Source organism: Stegastes partitus, unplaced genomic scaffold (genome assembly GCF_000690725.1).
Source record: "Stegastes partitus isolate 25-593 unplaced genomic scaffold, Stegastes_partitus-1.0.2 Scaffold453, whole genome shotgun sequence".
Taxonomy (NCBI): domain Eukaryota; kingdom Metazoa; phylum Chordata; class Actinopteri; family Pomacentridae; genus Stegastes; species Stegastes partitus.
Genome location: NW_007578184.1, coordinates 285706 through 307404, shown reverse-complemented (window position 1 = coordinate 307404; position 21699 = coordinate 285706). Strand labels below are relative to the sequence as shown.

The 21699-nt window shown below is 42.1% G+C and overlaps 2 protein-coding genes across 3 annotated transcripts; both read left to right on the top strand.

Moving 5' to 3' along the window:
- Nucleotides 1-22: 22 nt before the first annotated feature.
- aadat (aminoadipate aminotransferase) lies at nucleotides 23-9868 on the top strand. Of its 2 annotated transcripts, none has more exons than XM_008286384.1 (14): nucleotides 23-44; nucleotides 455-526; nucleotides 1325-1493; nucleotides 2742-2874; nucleotides 3368-3442; nucleotides 3527-3736; nucleotides 3967-4032; nucleotides 4174-4256; nucleotides 5088-5184; nucleotides 5915-5976; nucleotides 6110-6174; nucleotides 7157-7263; nucleotides 9018-9119; nucleotides 9200-9868. In XM_008286384.1, the coding sequence occupies exons 1-14, from the start codon at nucleotides 23-25 to the stop codon at nucleotides 9239-9241; spliced, it is 1305 nt and encodes a 434-aa protein (XP_008284606.1). In that variant the 3' UTR covers nucleotides 9242-9868. The 2 variants fall into 2 exon arrangements, with proteins under 2 accessions (XP_008284606.1, XP_008284607.1); XM_008286385.1 differs by lacking the exon at nucleotides 23-44 and adding an exon at nucleotides 59-80.
- Nucleotides 9869-12429: 2561 nt separating this feature from the next.
- Nucleotides 12430-21358, top strand: mfap3l (microfibril associated protein 3 like). The gene is made up of 3 exons (XM_008286383.1): nucleotides 12430-12549; nucleotides 13837-14245; nucleotides 19249-21358. Exons 2-3 carry the CDS (start codon nucleotides 13924-13926, stop codon nucleotides 20184-20186), a joined length of 1260 nt encoding a protein of 419 aa, XP_008284605.1. The 5' UTR covers nucleotides 12430-12549; nucleotides 13837-13923; the 3' UTR covers nucleotides 20187-21358.
- The last annotated feature ends 341 nt before the right edge of the window (nucleotides 21359-21699 follow it).

Sequence of the window (21699 nt, the reverse complement as noted above, 5' to 3'; positions counted from 1 at the left end):
ACATTAACCAGCAGCCCCCGCGATGGTTGAGCCACATAGAAAAGGTCAGTTACACAGCTGAGCGTGGTCGAGTCACGAACGTAACTACAGCTGAGTTTACGATATTTATTGGTGTAATATATGTCGACCTGTTGCGCGGAGAGTCCCGCAGTGTGTGTGTGTCCCTGCTTGTGCTGTTGTCAGCTCACTTTAACCCCAAATTGTGTTGTTTTTCTTTAACTTTAAAGTACAGGCTATTTAACACACGTGTAACTAAACTGAACCTTAAAGTCTGAGTGCAGAAAGTGTCAAATATTCTTCTGTCATGCTGCCTTTTAAGAAAATACTTAATAGTTAACGTTTATGCCACTAGTGCAAATTGCAGTGTAACTTATGAGTGGAAACTGACTGAATAGATAAGCCTAGTGTCTCTACTGAAGGAGAAACTACTATTTCTGATGTTCTGTTTTGGCAGGAGTCATGAATTACGCCAGATTTCTGACCGCTGTGAGTGCAGCCAGAAAGCCTTCAGCTATCAGGATGCTGAGTGAGTATTTCTTTACATAACAAGCTTAGAAAAGTTACACATTAACCCACATCTGTTTATGATCACATTTTATTTTGCGGAATGATTCATGTTGTATAAGTGGCTTTAATGGACAGAAAAGTGGCAAAGTTGTGTGATCCAGCTCGAGCATCCTGAGGCAAAGTTAACTGTAAAATCCCTCTTCCCATTCAGTTTCTGCAGTTTTGTAGCTGCAAGTCTACCTGACTGTAATAATTTTAACTAAACTATCATGTAAATGATTAATCAGTCGATCAGCAGAAGATTACAGCAGCTGTTTTGATTAAAGACTCATTGTTTAAGTTATTTTTCATGCAAAAATACCAAACAATCCATAGATTCAGCTTCTCATCTGAGGGGATTTGCAACTTGTCTTTGTCTTATGCGATATCAAACTGTCGATCTTTGGGTTTTGGACCTTTTTCCTGACATTTGCTTGACTAAATAATTAGTTAACCTTTAGTTTAACACATTCATTTTTACTAGTGGTGGGATGCAATTAAAAAAAAAAGAAAATCGAGACAATTAGTGGCTCTGTAATTAATTAATCAAATTTTTATCAAATAGCAATATTTGACACCATAAGCAAAGTTTTTCAGATTAAATCAATTTTGATTGATGACTGAATCAATGACGAGACATATACAGTGCATAACAAGTTTATTAGACCAGCACCCAATGGAAGGTTTATGCCACAGCTCGTTGTGTTATGATTTCTGTGCTGGGTTTCTATTACTTGAAAGAAACCCCAGAATCTTCTTTGTCTGCTCGTGAATAAAGCTGAGCTGCAGCAGCGGTCGCCTCCGTCCCTGATCTCTTTGGCTGGAGGAGCTCCGAACCCAAACACCTTCCCCTTCCAATCTGCGTCCATCCAGGTGAAGAACGGACAAACAATCACCTTCGACGAGACGGCGATGAAGAGAGCCCTGCAGTACTCTGCGTCCAGTGGGTGAGAGATTAACTCGGGGGTCAATTATTTCTTAAGGACATTTTCCACAACATGAGCAGAGACATTGAAATGTAGTTGTGATTTCAGCCTTATCAGCCTAACTGGGATTGCACTTAAATATTTTGATAAGGAATTAAATACAGAGCTTGTCCTGAATAGCAGAGAGTGAAATCTCTGTGCAGAAAAAGTGTCACTCATGTGGTCTTCAACAGCAGTAGTTAAAGAGAAATAGTTGGAAAGTCTGGACATGAAAGACTTGAAAAAAGAAAAAGAAAAGCATATCTTATCTTTTAGCTACAACAGACAGTGGAAGTGCTTTTTACCTGTTTTGCAGAGTTTGTTAAGTGATCGCTGATAATACACTGCCAATCAAAAAATCCACTCATTCAATGTTTTTTCTTGGTTTCTATTATTTTCTCAGCTGTAGAAAAACACTGAAGAAATGTAGAATTATGCAGCAAACAAGGCAAAGAGCAGCTATCGTCAAAAACAGTGGCCAATTTCAGGGTTTGGAAATATAGAACATTTGTGTTATTTGATCATTTTGATGCCTTCACTACTGTTCTGGGAAATAGTAAAAATATAGAAAAACACTTGAATGAGTAGGTGTGTGCAGACATTTGAAGATGTGTGTGGACATTAAATTTATAGTGTCATTTACCTACACGTTCCTTTATGTAAATCAAAGTTTGTAGCTGTTGTGTTTTTTGGTTGTTGTTCTTTTTTTCTTTTTTACCTTTTAATGAAGCTACATGAGCAGTAGCATATTGTGCAGTGTTCTCTTCTTCTTCTTCTTCTTCTTCTTCTTCTTCTTCTTTTACAGCTGTAATGGCTAGTGCTGTGATGGACATTGTTGTGAGCAGGTAGAAGCATGTAGATGTAAGACTTGTGCCAAGAAAACTCAGAAGACCCAAGTATTAAACAGCAGAAGGATATGCTGATTAGGAGTTTGATCAAGAAGAATCAGAGATGCCATGGTAGAAAACATATCCTTCTTGTCCTAATTCTGTGTTTTCTCCTGTCATCAGCATCATTAATGAAGTCAGATCGACTCTTTGGTCCACAGAAATTCTTTCACAATCCCTATTGAAGATAATTACCACAACATCAGACAGCAGCCCATTCAGAAGCTTCCTTAAACTGCGTGTTTGTCGTACATCTTTATAGTGATGAAGTCCTGTTCTAATGCTTCTGTCTTTAATATAAAAGATAACAGATTTAGTAATGTGTGAACTCGTCCCTGTGTAGGATACCCGAGCTGGTGACATGGATGAAGAACCTTCAGAAGGACCTCCACAACCCCCCGACCGCCAGCTACAGCCCCGACAAGGGTCAGATGGACATGTGTGTGACGACGGGGAGCCAAGAGGGGCTTTGTAAGGTACCGACTCCACCAGATGCAGTGCAGATGTTTGTGTAGTTTCTCTTCATTGATTGTGTTGATTTCTCAGGGTGTTGCTGTGTGGTGCAGCCAAAGAGTTCCGTCTATGTTGTTCTATAATGATACATCTGATTTAATCCTTTTTGTCTCCAGTGTTAGCTTTAATGTTCACCCAATACAACTTTAGCCTTTTACACAAATAATAATTTTCGTTTCCTTTTCTTTTTTTTATAGATTTCATTTGTATTAGTTCAGGACTCTTTGCAATTTACAAACCATGTGCCAGGCTTTCTTCAGCCAAACCTAAATATTTAGTCTGAGAATACATAGCTCAGTCTTTTTGCATCATCCACATTTACAGCAAATCATTTCTTTTTTATTAATAAACAAAATAGAGTTTGTGCAGTAAACATAAATAAATAAATAGATTACATTTCTGCCCTTTATGCCTCCTTGTTTCTGAATCTTCTGTTCACTTACTTTTGGGTTCCAGGTGTTTGAGATGCTGGTCAACCCCGGAGACAACGTTCTCCTGGATGCACCCACATATTCGGGGACACTTGCAGCGGTGAGAGCATTTCCCTTCAAAACAACACAAACTGATATTTACTCAAGCTGCTGTGACTGTCTAACTTTCTCTTCTCCTCTGCAGCTTCAGCCACTCGGGTGCAACCTAATAAACGTTCCCAGCGACCAGCACGGCATGATACCTGCAGGCCTGAAGGAGGTTTTGTCTCGGTGGGACCCGTCAGAAGTCCACAAGCCCGGCAGCACCGCTCCCAAAATCCTCTACACCATCCCCAACGGAGGAAACCCAACCGGTGCCTCCATGACGGTTGAGAGGAAAAGGGAAGTGTACGAGGTTCGTCTCCTCTTCTGTGCCGTAAAGCGAGGACACAAGCTTTTCATTTCTGAGATAAATACGTGCGAACTCTGCAGATTTCCTGATTCGCTCTGAAACTCTCTTCAGTCAGTTTTCTGGAAAGCAGCCAGTGAAGCGCTGACTCTTCTAATTAGACCTTGTTGTGAAGCTGATTTCCCTGCAGATTCACTCTTGTCATTTTCAATTACAACCTCCTGTCTTTTTAATAGCTGGCCAGACAGTACGACATGCTCATCATCGAGGACGACCCGTACTACTTCCTGCAGTTTGAAAAGGTACAGAGTTCAACCACCTCCTCTGTTTGTCAAGAAAGTTACTTCTTTATTTTAAATAAGAAAATGACTCAGCTACCTCCTTGCTGGTACTTTATAATCTGATTTAAACAATAATTAATGTCCTGTTTGTTTTCGTGGCAGCCGTGGGCTCCCACGTTTCTCTCCATGGATGTTGATGGGAGGATCATCAGGACGGACTCTTTCTCTAAGATCCTGTCTTCAGGGTGAGCGTCTGAATCTTTGCGTGCCTGTTGAGATTTTATTGATGTGCCCCAACAAGTCTGGACCTGACATGTGAACAGGGCAGTGTGTGGTTTAATCGTGTGCTACTTGTCCAACTCCCGGCAGAACTGAGCTGATGTTTGAGTGTACGCAAAGAACATAAACATCCTGAGCAGTGTCTACTAGGGCTGCAACTACCCACTGTTTTCATCGATTGCTAAGTTGTTTTCTCCATTAAATGTGAGAAAATGGTGAAAAAATGTTCCCCAACACCCAAGATGACACCCTAAAAGTCTTGCTTTGTCCACAACCCAAAGACATTCAGTTTACTGTTATGGAGGAGTAAAGAAACTATAACATTTGTATATTTAAGAAGCTGAAATCAGAGAATTTAGTTTTTATTCCTTTTAAAACTGACTCTGATTGATTAATTTATTATCTACAGTTCATGATTAATTGACTAAATGATTAATCGTTGCAGCCTTGCTTTGCACAATGTCTACAAAAACAAGACATACAGTAGGCAGACATGTCGCCTACGTGTCTTAAATATGTAATTTAAAGTCGTAACCCACGGTAAAAATGTTCAGCATCATCAATACATAAATATTTCTTGAGTAAAAGAACACCAGAGGAACAGGCAACACAAAAAACTTACACAATCTGTAAAAACAGGACATAGAGTCACAAACAGCAGAACAAAGTGTGCTTATGTTCAACAGGCCCAGTTTTATAGGTTTAAGAGTGAAGTTAATATTTCACTGTAAGTTTTATGCACAGCTGCACCAGCATGTTTCCGTCTCTGATCACTCGACTGTGTGTGTTTGTTTTAGGTTGAGGATCGGCTTCGTGACTGGTCCCAAACCGCTGGTAGACAGGGTGGTGCTGCACATCCAGGCCTCCACAATGCACACCAGCACCTTCACACAGGTGGATGAAACTTTGATTTTACACCACCGCATCCTCCACTTTTCACTGTCACTCTGCTAAATCCACATAAGCACGTTCCTGCATTCTGTTGTTGTTTGATATTTGTCCTAAATGTGCCTAAAGAACCAAAAGAATCATGTGAATGTGCTGTTGACAGTACAGCCCTATTCAAACCTCAAAACGGGGCAGCTCAGTTATGCTGAGTCGCTACACAGAGTGCCAACAATGAAGAATATTTGTGAGCAGAGTCACCACAGACTTGCATACCTTCCCTGCCTCTGTTCAAACCCATCAGGAATGCCTGATTTGCTCCGACACAAGCTCAAACCGAGTGGCGATAAGCCACAGCCAAAGATAAGTAGGGCTGCCTGGTGTCTCTGGATTAGCAGCAGCTGCAGAGGAGGTTTTATTAAGAAAGACGTGGAGGATTAATTAGGATCAAAAGAGAATCTGCTGCTGTCCTCCTCTGATTAAATCCTCACCTCTGCATTTTATCTAATCTGGACAAAAAACGTTGACAGGAACTTTAGGAAACATTTCAATGACAGCTATGCTTGTGCAAAGTGATTACAATTAGACTCGCAAACGCCCTGTGGAAAAGGCATGTTGGAATAATAGAATTATGATTCTGAAGGCAGGTTATCTGCTGTACAGTCATTTTACAGAAAAATAATTTGCTTCCTCGCTGTCAGGAGTGATTATATAACCGGGGTCTCCTGCTTCCTTTCAGCTCATGGTGTCTCAGTTGCTGCACAGCTGGGGACAAGAAGGTTTCCTCCAGCACATAGACAGGTCCGTCACGTCTCGCACGACTGGTTTGACGGGTTAAGAGCAGCGTTAGATCCTGTTGTGATGCCTACAGAAAATAAGACAAAAACTCGCTGCAGCGCTGAATGAATGAAACGGTTTTCTTTGTTCCTTGCAGTGTGATTGAGTTTTACAGGAAACAACGTGATGCAATGGTCAGCTCCGCAGACAAGTGGCTCAAAGGTTTGTGGGAGTAGAGAAACACACAGCAGTTACCTTTATGTTTTGAATTATCATTTTGTAGCATGTTATTGACTCAAACAAACCAAAATTGGTTTCCTAAGTAAGATCTAACCAAGAGTAAAATCCATCCGTTTTCAGTGTGGAGTTCATGAACACCAGTAGTGCTGTCTAGTGATAATGGATCAGTGGTTCTCTGTTTTGAATTTCAAGTGCATGCAAAAGGATGCAATATATATTTCTGCTAACAATAATAATAGTAAACATCATGTTGCATATTTGGTTTTGGTTTCAGAATTGTTAAAACCCTAATAACAAGGAGTACATTTGAATAGCGGACATTTACTTATTATCACGTTGCACCATCCCTGACAATTAGAAAAACGCACAAAAATGTTCATAAATGTAAAATTTACTGATGCTAATGTTCCAACTTACAAATATTTTCATTTTCGATCAATCTGTCAATTATTTTCTGAATAAACCGACTTGTTGTTTGATCGATAAAATGTCAGAAATGGTGAAAAATGTTGATAAGCTGTTTTGGCCACGTCCTAAAGATGTTCAGTTTACTCTCATAAAGGAGGAAAGAAACATGAAAACATCCACATTTAAGAAGCTGGAGTCAAAGAATTAAGATTTTTTTCTTTAAAAAATTACTAAACCTAGCTAATCGATCATAATCAATTAATCTATTAGCAGGTCTAATTGACACACTTAGTAGCTCTGTGGTAAATGTGGTGAGATTTTTGGATACTTTTTTACACAACTGCCGACACCTCCTCATTTAGTGACCCAAACTGTCAGATTTTGAGGCTCCTGCAAATGGTAGCTAAACTTGTAATCTACTTAACAGACTGCATGTCTTCTCCAGTTATTGTCAAGCAACCAAAACATTTTGAGAAACCACAGAAGTAAAATCCTCTTATGAGTCATTAAGCACACACCCAAGCTTTATTTATTCTCCTCATGTGTCTTTGTGTAGATCTGGCGGATTGGCACAGCCCATCTGCAGGCATGTTCCTGTGGATGAAGCTGAGGGGCATTGCCGACACCCAGCAGCTCATTATGGAGAAAGCTTTGGAGAAAGAGGTCAGTACGCACAAACACACACCTCAGTCATCTAGTCAAAACTCAACACCGTTGTCCTCGTTCATGATTCAACTCTGCTCGCTTCACTTTTTCACATACTTGCTGCACTCCAATGTGCTGAAAGCAGGGAGTCCAGAGGAGTCTCTCGGTTTTGTGCGTCTCTTTGAGATGAGATGGTTTGCACCAGGGCCGAAGTAGGGTTTGTGTCTGAATAGAGTGTAGGATGGTGCATGTAAAGCAGCCATTGTGCGCTTTGTGAGTGTTTTCCCTCCTACACCAACAGACACACACACTGAGCGTCTGTAAATCCCTGAGAAGGAATAGCTGATTAGCCATGTATAAATAAGAGTGGGTACAATCAGGCTTTTCCAAGGTCTCTGCACAGGCTCCTCTGAATCTTGAACACGTAAAGCCTTCACACGGCAGATAATGAAGAAAGTCCTGCGTGTTGTTGGTGCTAACAGAGGAGGAATAATGGAGACTTAATACTGAAGTAAATTCACAACTAGAATTCGAGATTGTGCTTCATCTACACCATGTTTCAAAGCTGTAGCAAATGCCTTTAGGGATGGTTTAAAATCTGTCAGACCTCAACAAAATCAGAGCGTTTATACCTGATCTGAAGAGCCACGGTCGACGGTGGAGTGGAAAAGGCTGGTCCTGGTAGAGAGGAGGCAGACAGGATGTTGTTTAAATATGGAAATAAACATGCAAATTGTCAGACAGACGTCTTCTGGATGATATTCGTAGTGGTATACTCACTTCCCAAGAGAAATGGGGCGAATGGTAATACAAGATGCAAACAAGAAGCTCAGAGACTGTGCCTCTAAGAAGCTGTAACGCCTTGTGCAGCGATACACCGCTCACAGTGCTCCTGCAATGCTTGGAAATCCTGTTCTGTAAACATGTCAAACACCTTCTGCGGCGCATTATGGATCTCCTTCGCTGTGTTACGGGGGAGACAAAATCTGGCAAATAGGGTGGATAGGAAGTGATGATTGTGTTGGTGCAGCCAGTGGCGATCGTCGACATAAATCACGAATGTGCACCTGTAAGTGGTCACAAGGGGACTGACAGAGTGTTCCAGATGTGGCAGGAGCACCGGGAGCAGTGTGTTACTGCACCACAAGACTGCTTTGAAGGAAATTCACTCATCGTCCTCATCCCAAGTTTGCTGTAGTGGAGTGTTTAATTGGTATTCTGGCATATGGTGGGCTTACCAACACAAAAAGGGAGTCTGTTAAAGTAAGCTGACCCAGAGTGTTGGCAGAGTAGAACGTTTTACACAGACGGCCAAAGGATAGGGAGGGAACCATATGTAAATACAGAAAAGAAAAGTGGTTGGTTTGCATATCGTTGCTAATCAGTGGCAAAGGGAGTAAAGAGGTCTGGCAGACAACAAAATGTAAGAGAGTCATCAATGCTAAAGATGATGGAATCAAGAGGTGTTTGTGCTTTATGTAAAAATAAAACGATATTTTTCCAGCTGCTGTTGTTGAATGAAACTTGATTCACTGTCTGTCGTTCCATTAGCTCGAGGCTCACTACAGCTGGTGCTCACGTAACGCAAAAGCTTCAAACAAAGACCGGTTCTGTTCTCACAAAGAGGATTAATGAACTTTTTATTCTCTGTCTGACCTTCGACACATGAAAAGATCAGTTGTGTAAAAACTGGAAGAAAAGAGAGAAGTCGTGGGATTATTGCCGGTAGCTCGAGTCGTCTGTGTGCATATACGTGTTTGTGTGCGTTAAAGGTGCTGCTGGTTCCCGGAGGATCCTTCATGATCAACAGCAGCGACCCCTGTCCTTACGTCAGAGCAGCCTTTTCTCAGTCCACGCCGGAGCAGATTGATGAGGTACACAAACACACATATACACATAAACAAAAATACACACACATGCTGCACAACTGACTTTCTTTCAATTCTTTCAACAGGCTTTCAGGAGACTCTCCTCACTCATCAAAGATGCTCTGTGATGAGACATTTGTTTCCATGGCAGATGCTGTATTTTTTTTTTTTAAATTAAAGGCTTTTGTGAAGTGTAAATTTGAAATTGTTACTCCCGACTACATCCAAACCACAATCCAAACAATATCAGTAAATCAGTTTCATTTGCTGTAATTCAGATTTCAATCCCATTGAATGATTCTCAGCTCAGATTCTGGAATAAATGTCAAATATTTTCATCATCATCATCATCTTTAGTTATTAGTTCCAGCTTCACAAATGAATTCAATTTGCTGCCGTCTCTTCAAGTCACTTAAATTGTTTTTCTGCGGATTTAATATTTAAAGGTTTTTGTATCATTGGTTGGACAAAACAAGCACTTTAATGTTTTCACTTCGGACAGCACGGAAATTTGTCAACGAACCCATCGGCAAAAAAAAAAAGAAAAGTATCATCAATCCTGGTTCTAAGCTGGATCTGATTCCAACGCTGTTCATGTCCCTCCAACGTGACTTGTGCTGATTTCTAAAAACCCTCCAAAACAAGTAATTATTATATCAAATATAATAATTGTGCTGCTAAAATATTGCACTTAACTGTAACAATGTCTTCATCTTGTCCATGAAAAGAAGTAAATAACTTTTTATTACTCTGTATTTTGTCTTTTAAGTGTGTTTTTGTTTTTTTTTTTTTTTTTTTGCAGTTTGCCAAAACAAAAGATGTAAATTAGAACTTAAATTCCAGTTGGTGCTTCAAGTTTGGTGTGAAGTGTACGCTTTGGTTGGATGAGAGCATATTGACCAATCAGTCATCCTGGAGCCTACAACTTAAAAAATATATCAAATCAAGACATTTCAACTCAGCATTATCCATAAACTTGACTAATTATTTAGCTGCTGCAGCGGATGACCTCTTCATTCTCCAATGATCTTAGAAAATCACAAGTTCCAGTAAGGCTGTTGTGAGTAATCTGTACAGTTAGTTATCACATAGCGGTATCTGCTGACAGCAACAGGGCCCGTCTGTCTGCTGAAGCTGTTTTCCTTCCCTTTGTGCAGACTTTCTCCCCGCTGTGGTAATATGTAGCACTTAGCGAGTGGTGTGAGCTCTCTGAGGTGTTTGTGTACAGCTGAACATTTATCTGTAAAAGATAACAGGATCAGAGAGGTGGCTTAGAAATAAGGCTGTCGCAGCGCTAAGGAGAAAGTATTAAAGGCTACAAACCATCTAAGTGTACTTCTTTAAAAGTAATCTCCCTGCCCCTTAGATTTTAAATCAGAATCAGAAACAGATTTATTGCCAAGCATAGTTCACACAATACGAGGAATTTGTTCTGGTGCGTGGGTGCAACAAAACAACAATACATGTAAAGTAACTAGAAATAAAAGTAACTGTAATAGTGCAAGAATCAAAGTTACATTTAAGTAAGAACCATAGAAGGGTATTGTTATTTACAACATATTGAGGGTGCTGATATGTTGTTATTTACATTTATACAGACATAGAGGGGTCAGGGGGGTCAGTGGGGGTCCTGGGCATCGTTCATGAGGCTGGTGGCAGACGGAAAGAAACTGTGTGGTTCTGGTTCTAATGGACCGAAGCCTCCTGCCAGAAGGGAGTGATTGGAAGAGTTTGTCCAGGGTGGGAGAGGTCGGCCACAATCTTACCTGCACGCCTCAGAGTCCTGGAGGTGAAAGCTAGTAAAGTTAGTAAATGTAAATTATCACCAGTAAAATATTGCCTCTTGGTGAAATAAAAAGTACTGAAGCTTGAAAAGGAAACTACTTTTACTAAAAAGGCCTCTTTAGGGTGTTAACTTATAGATTTGTGAACATAGACGCAGTATTTTGCTGCACAGTAACTGCCTGGGTTGTTAAAACCTGAGTAATGCATCTTAAATTATAAACGTATGTATGGGTGGCTAGTGAGGATTAAGCGGTGTATAGATAATGGATGGATGTATGGGTGGTGCAAAAAATAACTAGTTACTGCAGCTGTTTGACAGTGGAGTGAAAATATTTCCCTCTAAATATTGAGAAACTCAGTGCAGACATAAAAGAAATTCTCACAAAATTGAAAAACACCAGTATCAGTAAGTCTAAATCTTCACCTTCCAAATCCATTTAATGTTTTATTTTGAAATAAAACACATGCACGTCCTCCTAAATATCCATATAAATGGAACATTATTGACCCAGCTATTGACTGTGTGCTGACGCCTCGCTGCAAAATGTCGATTTCAGACTTTTACTGTGGCCTCAAGGTTGTTAGTTATCAAGGGTGGCAAACAAATCAACAGCCCAGATGACCCTGACTGGGTTTATATTTGGGGATCCTTTTGTTCTTCTGTCCTTGTTATAATGCACATTTTCTCATTGTTTCTAAAGCGAGTTCCTGTTTTTGCCCATCCAGCAGCGCCACAGTCCACTTCAAGTGTCTTTTATAATATCCAACCTTTTAGCTTGAGTGGGTTTTGACCTCAGTCTATTTACCTGAAACTATACGCCATGTCTTAATGCACACACACACACACACACACACACACACACACGCCCTACTTACTGCACCACAAAATGAAATGCCCTTATGTGGGCAAGGTTTTCACTCATTGCACTGGGAAGCTGCCCAGACCTTACTCACATCCTCGTGGGAGTCTCAAGGCCCGGCTGCCCAAACAGGCAACAGAAATACAGAAGGGTGAGGAAGGAAGAATCAACGTAAATAACACAGTATGGCAAAGCAAAGGCCTCTTATGGGAGCATGCATAACTTACTTAACCTGGTTTAATTTCTCACCTGTCTGCATGTGATGAGTAGAAATGATCATGTTCTGGGCAAATTCCTGAACACTTGATCCAAATTTTAAAGCTGCAATAAAATTATTATCAAATGAGGAAGTGATAGAGCTCATAAAAGTGACTGTAAATGAATGCAGCTTTGCATTAGCAGGATGGGTCAATATTGGTTCGTCAACATAGTGGTGATAATTGTTTACATGCTGTCACGTGACCGGAAAATCAATTAATCCTAAATTGTTTGGAAACCTGTGACAATAATTTTTGGAGGGGAAACCTCAACATTGTATGATAGTTTCAATATTAAAAGACATCATTTGAATAGCAATGTATGTCTGACTCGTTGAGCAATGCAACCCGAGCAACCCCAGTCGGCGACGTTGCCTCCAGTGCGTCCTGAAGCTCGGTGTCAGAGCGGATATGCAGCAGCAGCAGCAGTAGGAGGAGGATGGAGATGCCGGAGGAGAAATAGCAAACGACAAAAACCATCGACTGCGGCGTTTTCTACCAGACATTCAAGCTTGAACGGCGACAGACCATGATGTAAGTGTCAGAAGTGTTTAATTACCAGGGAATGGGCTGTTTTGTCGTTTTTTTCTAGCGGCTGCCGTCGAGTTGGTCGTTTGCTGAACCGCTGGGTTGCTGCATTTCTCGGTGTAAATTCACCGCTTTATTGCTTTACTGTGTGGATAATTCCGACTATTTTTCGATAATATTGATTGCTAAATGTAGCCACACACCGTCGGTCGGCGTTTAAGCCTTAAATGACTGCCTTTCATCCCGCTGTAAACAGTTTTTGCGGTACATTTCTGGAAGGGTCCCCCGATGGATCCAGCACATAGCCGCATCCCACGCCCTTGTTTTTATTTTTTATGTGCTGGCGTTTAGGCGAAACGACACAGTTTGAAATCTCCGTAGCTCGTTCACAAATGGCTAACATGTACACTGAAGTCTCTACAATGATCCTAGCTGACTCAAATGAGGTAGCTAACCTGGTCATCTTTTCCGGCTGTATGTGGACGAGGAAATAGCCGGAGCCCACACACAGCTCCGTTATGTGGCAGTGTGGCTTTGTTTTCATAGTAGTCGAGCCAGTCGGTGCTGCTGCGACCAAAGACAAAGCTACAGATGGAGATTTAACGTTAAAATGATGCACATGAATGTTATCGTGAGCTATAGAGCCCTGGCTGTGTGTTTTTTTATTTGTTTCCTGTGATGTAACTGCCTTCAGCTGTGAATATTAGCCAGATTATGCCTCAGACTAGCCAGATGCTAATGTTTAACCATGTGAGCTTAAATGAAAATAATCATGTGTTGTGATCAGCATGTTATTTGTCAGTGAGGTTTTTTAGGACTGTCTCATGCAGCCCTACAAGATTTTATGGAAATGAAGAACAATTGCTTTTGTTTTGCAGCCATGACCAAACACCCAGTAATTCATTTGTAAGAATAGAAAAGGAAGGAATTGTGATTTCTGCCTTATTTAGATTACATTTTATTAAACAGGCCTTCAAAATGAACAACAGCTTCTTGCAGGTTGTAAATCTATTCAGTATCTTTGGATTTTGGGCTGCCGCTTGCTTGAACAAAGCTAAATAATTGAAGTCTTCACCTTGCACTCTGGGAAATTGCATTTTTCATTATATGTTGATATTTCACCAGCCAGTGAATAACCATTAGTTGCAGTTCTGGTTGCCCTTTAGTTCTTCATACCTAACAGCCTTCTTATCAGTGTGTTGCAGCTGCTGAGCATCAAGCCCTGATCATACACATGTTGTTTTGTCCTGCCCTGTCTCTCATTAACACATGCCAATCACTGTCTGGTTTCAGTGAGATGTTTCATGCTGCAGAGCTGAATACCAAATTGCCTTCCACTATCAAGAGATAGCCAGTCTGCAGGATGGAGACCCAGGAGGAATGACAGAGTCTCTTCCCCCTTGGGCGACGCACCGACAGTCGGAGAAAATGCACTGGGCCGGTGGATACGTGTTTCTGGTCCTGGTGTCCCTTATCGCCTCTCACACCGCTGGGGCCTTATCGGTGGACACGGATGGCAACCATACGGAAAACGGCAATGTGACAGACGGCGGATTTGTCCCGGTTGCGTTCACAAAAGTGAGCCAGATAATTGCGCGGGAGGGGAGCTGCGCACTGATTGATTGCAATGTCACCGGAGAGCCGTTCCCCAGCGTTCAGTGGTTCAACTCCCATGGAGACCGCCTGGACACAGAGATGAGCGGTGAGTCACGTTGTACTGTTACTTTAAACCTGGTTTCCTGTTGTCTTTGTGACCGGCAGCCACCCATCAATCCATTATAATTTCATTAGCAGCAAATGCAGAGGAGGTCAGGTTTGTTATTTACTGGGAATGAGTGAAGGCTTCCAAGAGGTGACAAACATTCAAGTTGAATTCTTTCAATCTGAGCACATTAGTCAGTATTTGTAAACCTACATACCCTCTACAGGGCTTCCCCCAGGACATTTTGTAGCAGAGGTGGCCACCTACAAAAATTCTTAATCTAGCAAAAGAAAGTCCAAACAACAGGCCGACTCATTAATATGTGGCATTTGGTGTGTGAAACGACAACGCTGCTCTGTCTCTCTAAAGGGTAATGCAATGAGGTTTTGCACTATAACACAATTACTTCGAAACGCTTTTCTGCTATAGAGCCCCCAGGTCCAAAAATCCACTCAGCCAGCTTAGTGTGGATCAATGTCATCAGTTAGCAGCGAGGCAATTTTAGAATGTGGGTACACTATATAAAAATAGCTGCCCATTAATCTTACCCACTCGTAACGGTATGAAAAAATGATCAAACTTGCAATTTTTCCAAGTGCAATATCCAAACTGCAGGAAGTGTAATTTGTGATAAAGGTAAATTGTGTAACGACATACTATTACAAATGAAGCACTGTGGTGCTACTGAGACATCCCAGCCTACTAATCATGCTCTCCAGATGTAAGGGAAAGTGCTTGTTTGGTGCAAAATGCAGCAAAAACATCTCATCAGCATTTTTAGATTTGTATCAGCGGAGAGGAAATGCTAAAGCGACTATTCCTTAATATCGTTCAGCGCCAGTGGTCAAGGCTCAGTGACATTTCCAGGTGCCATAGACAGAGTCAGTAATTTGTGTTAGTCAGAAATGAACCCCTCAGGGTCCAAGTGGAGGATTCGCAGGGCAGTAGTGTGGCAAATAGAAGTGTTTGCAAAAAAATGTGGGCAAAGCTTTGCCACAGTGTGCATTTTAAATCACAGCTGCAGTATATATTGCAATGCAATAAACCTTCTGGAATGCAGTGAATTAAACTGCAGGTAAATGTTTGTGGAAGTCATACTAGAAGAAGAAAAGATGAGCTATTAAAGCCCACTTCTGCCAACAGGTTATTTATTTACTTGTTCTACACATAATATGATGTCCTCTACAGCTCTGTTCCATTGGCTCATGAGCAGAGGACATCTGCTTGGTCTGCAGCAATGTTTAGGTGGGATGTCAAAGTAATATCCAAGATTGTGGTCTGTGTATAGAAAGTATTCATCAGAACCCACTGTGACAGAAGTAGAGGCCAGTGTACAGGTGCTGTGGTGTTTTTTTAAGGAGCAAATGTGAAAAAATCTCATGCTTTGACACTAATAAGTGATGTTTTGATCCACATAAAGAAACACCCAGTACACAGGCTGAAGTAGAAAACAACAGCCACAGATGTTTTAATCCACATCATGTGCTGCTCATGTGTTTCCCTTTAGTTACAAAGAACACCAGTTATAGTAAATGTTTAACTTAATCAGACTGTGTTTGGACAACAAGTAAGCGTTTGAGTTGTTTGGGCCTCAGAAGTGAGAACGCTTATTAGAAACAGCGGCATTAAATTTGGTTTTGTTACCACAAGTCCTCGTCTTAAAATGGAGATGAACCTGGACTGATGTTATGCAGGCACTCATTAGATCTTTGAAATTCATGGCAGTAGCTTTCCAAAGTTCGACCCTGAGAGGCCGCCTGCTGGGTGGTGACGGTACAGTTATCGTAATTGGGATTATCACAAGAAAAGAGATGAGTGAGAATAAAGCCGCCGACCCTCCAGCACGTCCTGGAGAATGTTTTAAGGATAATAAGTGGTTGAACAATCATGACAGGTAACACTCATAAAAAAGACAAGGCAGGGAGTGAGGACCTTGTGTAAAGTGTTGATTTTCTTCCTGATAAGCTGCAGACATTTCTCTTTTGAATCTTTCATCAAAGTGGAATCGGCCTTGTGAACACACAGGTGTTCCTGGGGGATATTTGGCTAAATCATTGCCCGTTTTGTCTGGCAGCAGTGAATATTCTCTTGCTGCGACTGAAGGTCTTTGCCAGTTAGATTCAGGAAGTAATGACTTTCCCTCCACCTGAGCTTCCTTTGTCAGTGCTAGAACGTCCAGCTCAGAGGGAATGCGGAGCGAAGAGCCGTTTGTTGTTTGTTGCTTCTCCAGAGCCGACCTGTTGAAACCTGCCATTAGAGAGAGGGGGGAAGCAGCATTGTTGTTATGACCCACAAACCCAGAACAAGCCTCTGTACCGTCGCAGAGCTTCTCCCCTGGGTCAGGAATACAATTAGGAGGCAGACTTTCCCCACTGCAGGCAGTAGTTCACTCAGCGATAAACAGAGGTTATTTACAGAGCAGTGCCGCTAACCTGCAGGTTGTCGGTTACTCAGGATCGTTTGTGTGTTGTCTTTTTCCTACAAACTTGCTTGTAGTATTGGGAAGCACATCAAACGCATCATATGATCGCTGGTGGAGATAAAATTAGAAGACTTGCTCTGGCATGAAAAGGCGGATGGGTGGGACGCTGTTTGTCGGCCAGGCTACATTTCCTGACTGCCCATTCATCTCCTCCGGAGGATACCGGAGTGAGAAATTGATCGTGCTTGCAGAGTAGAAGGCGGCAGTAGTGTTTTTCTGGTCTGCAGACTTCATACTACAGATTTAGAGATGCCTTCTGTGATTTCTTTCTCCCACACAGTGGAGACGGCGGGTAGTTGAGGAGGAGTTGCAACAGAATTCACTGAAGCCTTGCTGCTGGTGGAAAAATGCAACTGAGGGATTCATCCAACAAATATTCAACCAAGGACAGGAAATAGGAATAGCTGATAGATGTCAGGGAGCTTGATATTGCTTTTGTTGGGGTTTCTCTTTCCAGCCACATTGTGATGGGATGCAGAACTTTATCAGATAAGAAATTCGTTTGACAGCTTGAGAAATAAGCTTATTGAGTAATGATACCACGCTCAGGTCTATGGCTGAATGTGGATCCACAGCTAGCAACCTGTTAGCTTAGCTCAGTGCAAAATGTAGCTAAACAACTTGGGGAAAGTATGTAATTACAGGTTTTGTGATGGATATTGTGATCTGATTTGCTATATCATTATTTAAAGGTCATTATTCACTTCTCAAACAAGGAGGACAGCATGCATTTGTGAAACACAGCAGTTTAACCATAATGTGCATAATGTACATCCTAATTGTGATTTCCTAATTGCATTGTTTAAAATTGCAATTTAATTAGAAATCGCTAAATTGTTCAGCCCCAGAGCAAAAACTGGAACTATTACTAGGAGATCTGTGTGTTTCTTAACAGGCCCAAAGTGGAAGATGTCACAACAACTAAACATGGCTAAAAAAAACGTAAAACAGGAAAACAGATAATGTGTAGATCAGTGAGCTGTAGAAATGCTGTTGAGTGCTTTTTGTTAGCTTGAGACGGAGCCAAGCTAGCCGGCTGGAGTTTTCTATCTAACGTGAGAGTGGTATTGATCTACCAAACATGGAACTGTTCCTTTAAAGTGCACGAAGGCTTCCACAGCATTAGCTTATCTGTTTGAACAGACGCCTCATCACCTTGTTAAGATGATCAAAAGCAAACAATCAGTGTAAGCATATGACAGCCAGGCTGCACACACAAACTGTGCAAATGCTCTTAACAGCACATGTGAACTTGTTCTACCATAAAACACATTTGATTCACTCCAGTACAGCTGTCATTATGGGCTTTACTCTCTGCTGGTCTTGTCTGACTGGTGTTGCTCGTTACTTGTCACTGCACGTAGCTACACCTTCTACCTGTGGCCAATCCGATCATTTAGTTATTATTTATAAGGTAGGAGTAAAACCTTATACAGCCGGCCTCATTACCCTTAAATGAGAATATACTGTCCCGTCAAATGTTTTGCATAAATGGAGACATCGGGATTTTTGTCAAGCGGCCCTGTGAACATGTTTTCATGTTTGTTCAGCTGGCTCCACGCCATACTGTGAAAGATAGTTCTTGTTGTGTTTAGTGGTGGAAACCTCAGCGCACAGAGCCGTGTTTCAAGATGAAACGCTGCCTTCTGTTTAAATATTGACAACATGGCAGGAACAATAGGGTTGCTCCTGCTCGCTGGTCTGCACACAGCAACACAACATGTTCTCTTTAAAAACCATCAGCTATGTGATATCAAGTACACGTCACACGCTAACGTGGCACATGCAGCAGAGATTAGCCCAGGCATGAAATCACAGATTATGCTGCTGTTCAAAGACTTTCTGTATGCTAACAGGCTGCACAGAAAGGCACTTGTTTTTACAGACATGAGGCGAAAACAGTGTGTTCTCTAAAGATTCAGAACAGTACAACATCAGCAAATTGGAGGAAACATGTTCCTCTTCGAAAGCAGCAAACGTCAGCTGCAGAAACACTGCAGAGGAGTGTTTACTGTGGAGTCACTCTGCAGGGAAACAGATGCATTAAGAGGATTTTCAGGGTTTAAACCGACTTCAGAGTCTGTCACTTAGTGGGCAAACTGCATATTCAGTGGGTTGTGTAGTGTCTGGTATTAGTCATGATTTTTAAAAGCAGGTCAGGATGTTTTTGCCACGTTATATCAAAACTAATGAACTGCAAGCTGTAGGTGGTTATCAGCTGTAGTGAAAAATCACAGTTCTCTCTTTTTGTTTCATTTGGTCCGTCACTTTAAATGACATTATATTCACCAAAGTAAATGCTGAAATAGTGCAAAAAAATTACTGTGAAATGTAAAAAAAACAGCAGCAGTTAATTATTCAGTTTTTCTTTTAACAAATACCAAGTTTTACCATCAGAATAGGACCAGAAGAGCAGCATAGAAAACCCCAGGTAGTAAACAGGGGCTTTCCTTTAGTGGTTTCTCTGGTTTTTTGTTGATACTTGGTGGTTTCCATACTCATGAGTTTCTGTATTTTGTAGATGGGAAGTGGTGGCTGCTGGACAATGGCGTCCTCAACATCACCAGCATCGAGTTTGCAGACCGCGGCAAGTACACCTGCATGGCGTCCAACGTACACGGCAGCTCCAACTGCACGGTGACGCTGCGTGTGGTCTTCACTAACGGTGACATGGGCGTGTACTACATGGTGGTGTGTCTGGTCACCTTCACCATCATCATGGCCCTGAACGTCACGCGCCTCTGCATGATGAGTAGCCACCTGAAGAAGACGGAGAAAGCCATCAATGAATTCTTCCGCACCGAGGGTGCCGAGAAATTGCAGAAGGCCTTCGAGATCGCCAAGAGGATCCCCATCATCACCTCGGCCAAAACGCTGGAACTGGCCAAGGTAACGCAGTTCAAGACCATGGAGTTTGCGCGCTACATCGAGGAGCTGGCTCGGAGCATCCCGCTGCCGCCGCTCATCATGAACTGCCGCACCTTCATGGAGGAGATCCTGGAGGTGGTGGGGGTGGAGGAGATGAGGCATACCTTTGTCAGACAAGCTCCGGAGGGGCGGCGCGAGGGAGCGTGCAGGGTTCCCTCCATCGGGGCGAGAGACGTCTTCACCATCCTGCAGGAGAGAGAGAGGGAGCGAGGGCGGGAGAGGGAGCGCAGCGAGTCGCCCGCCGCCGACTCGGACAACTCCTCGGTTCAGGAGCAGCCGCAGCACATCGCCATCCAGGTGTCGGTCCACCCGCCGCTCGCCATCGGTGGTTACTGCAGCATAGAAGCTCCACCACCCCAGCCGGAGGCCACGAGCCCCTCTCCTCCCCCTTCCTCACCCCCACCGCTGGATCCTCTTCAGAACGAGGAGCAGCCGGAGGTGGAAGGAGAGCAGGACGCCCAACAGGCTGCTGCAGAGCCCACGGCAGATAAGACCCCTTCCAGCCAGGTGTTCTATGAGAGCCATGTGTGACGAAACAAACGGATCCGTTTTCCTGCTATGCATTTCCACTTGAAAATGAAAAGAAAAGGTCAATTTTAATTTCACATTTTGGAGAGAAACAATCACATTTTTATTTATCTTTTCTGGACGTAACAATCTCTTCAAACCTTTGTAGGCTGATCTACTGAGAACAAATCAAAAGGTTTTTAGAAACTTGAGCATTTTTTTCACTCTGGATTTTCATGCTTGAATGTACACAGGAGGAGTAATCAATATTATTAATGTAATAAGCAAAGAATTGTAAAGGGACATTTCCTGTGTTGAGATTTTCATAGCTCAGACTATTATTTAAAGAGTTAGGGTACTTCACTCGTGGGGGGGAGGATGATTTTTCAGTTAGTTTCTTACAGTGCTAGGGTTTTTATGACTAACTCCAGAAATCTGCCTCAAGCTGCTCTTCATGATGTTTTTTTTTGAAACCATGAAAGAAGGCTTCCTCCATTTGCTCAAGAATTCACTCACATCCAGCTATTGTTACAGCCGCTCCGCTGTTGTCCTACAATGTTCTGCTCACCTAGAGATGCATGCTGGACTGAAACAAAAAAATATCGAAGAGTTGGGTCACATTTTCATGATTGTACGGCCTTCTGCACTTCTAAAAAAACAAAAACAAACAAGAGGGCAAGCTGGGTGAACCTGTCAGTATATTTCCTGATTGGAAACACCTCTGGGTGGAATTTGTATTCCTTTGAAATATTTGTAAGAGTATTATATTATTACCCATTGTGGTGTGATTTTGTTTCTCAGCTAGTTTAGGCAGATTTAAAAAAAAAAAAAAAAAAAAGTCTTTTGTCTCCTTCTTCCTCATAGAGAGAAGCAGCTTCTTTTCCTCCGTCATTTGCCGTCTTTAAGTTGAATCTGACTCCTGACCTGATCTCTCTGCATCGTCTTGCTTGTGCAGAGGCTTTACAGTACAGTCGCGTTCCTGCTGCATGTGTAAGTGGACGGTGGAGAGCTTTGACATCTTTCTCTGGGACTAAAAAAAAGGACTCCTTTTGTTTCTTCCTTTTGCTTGGCTAACGGTCCAGTGTGCGACGGGGAGATGAACTGGACGCTGTTCTGCTTTTACTGGTGCTCTTGAGATGCCTCTTTTTTTGTAGTGGAATAAAATGGAAGTGCTGTGCTGAAAAAACAAAACAAAAGGAGTTTGGTTGAGATGTGTTGTTTTTGTAGTTATCAGCAGCGACAGACAGACGTGATTGAAGACGGTCTGTCATTGACTCTTTACTCGGTTATAGTGAAACATGGACACACAAACTGCACACTTTCCATACTGATGCCATCGTTCAGTACCAGAATTATACCCATAACAAGGTTGTTTCATTCTTAGCCGTCCCTCTACAGTGGTTTGTACGATTACAAACATGTTGATAAAGTGTCAGCTGAGACCTAAAAAGGACTAAAAAGGCGATCTGATGAATATCGGTCCTGTCATTTTAACATCAGTCAAGGTCTGATATTCAAAACGTAGGAAGCTCCGGTA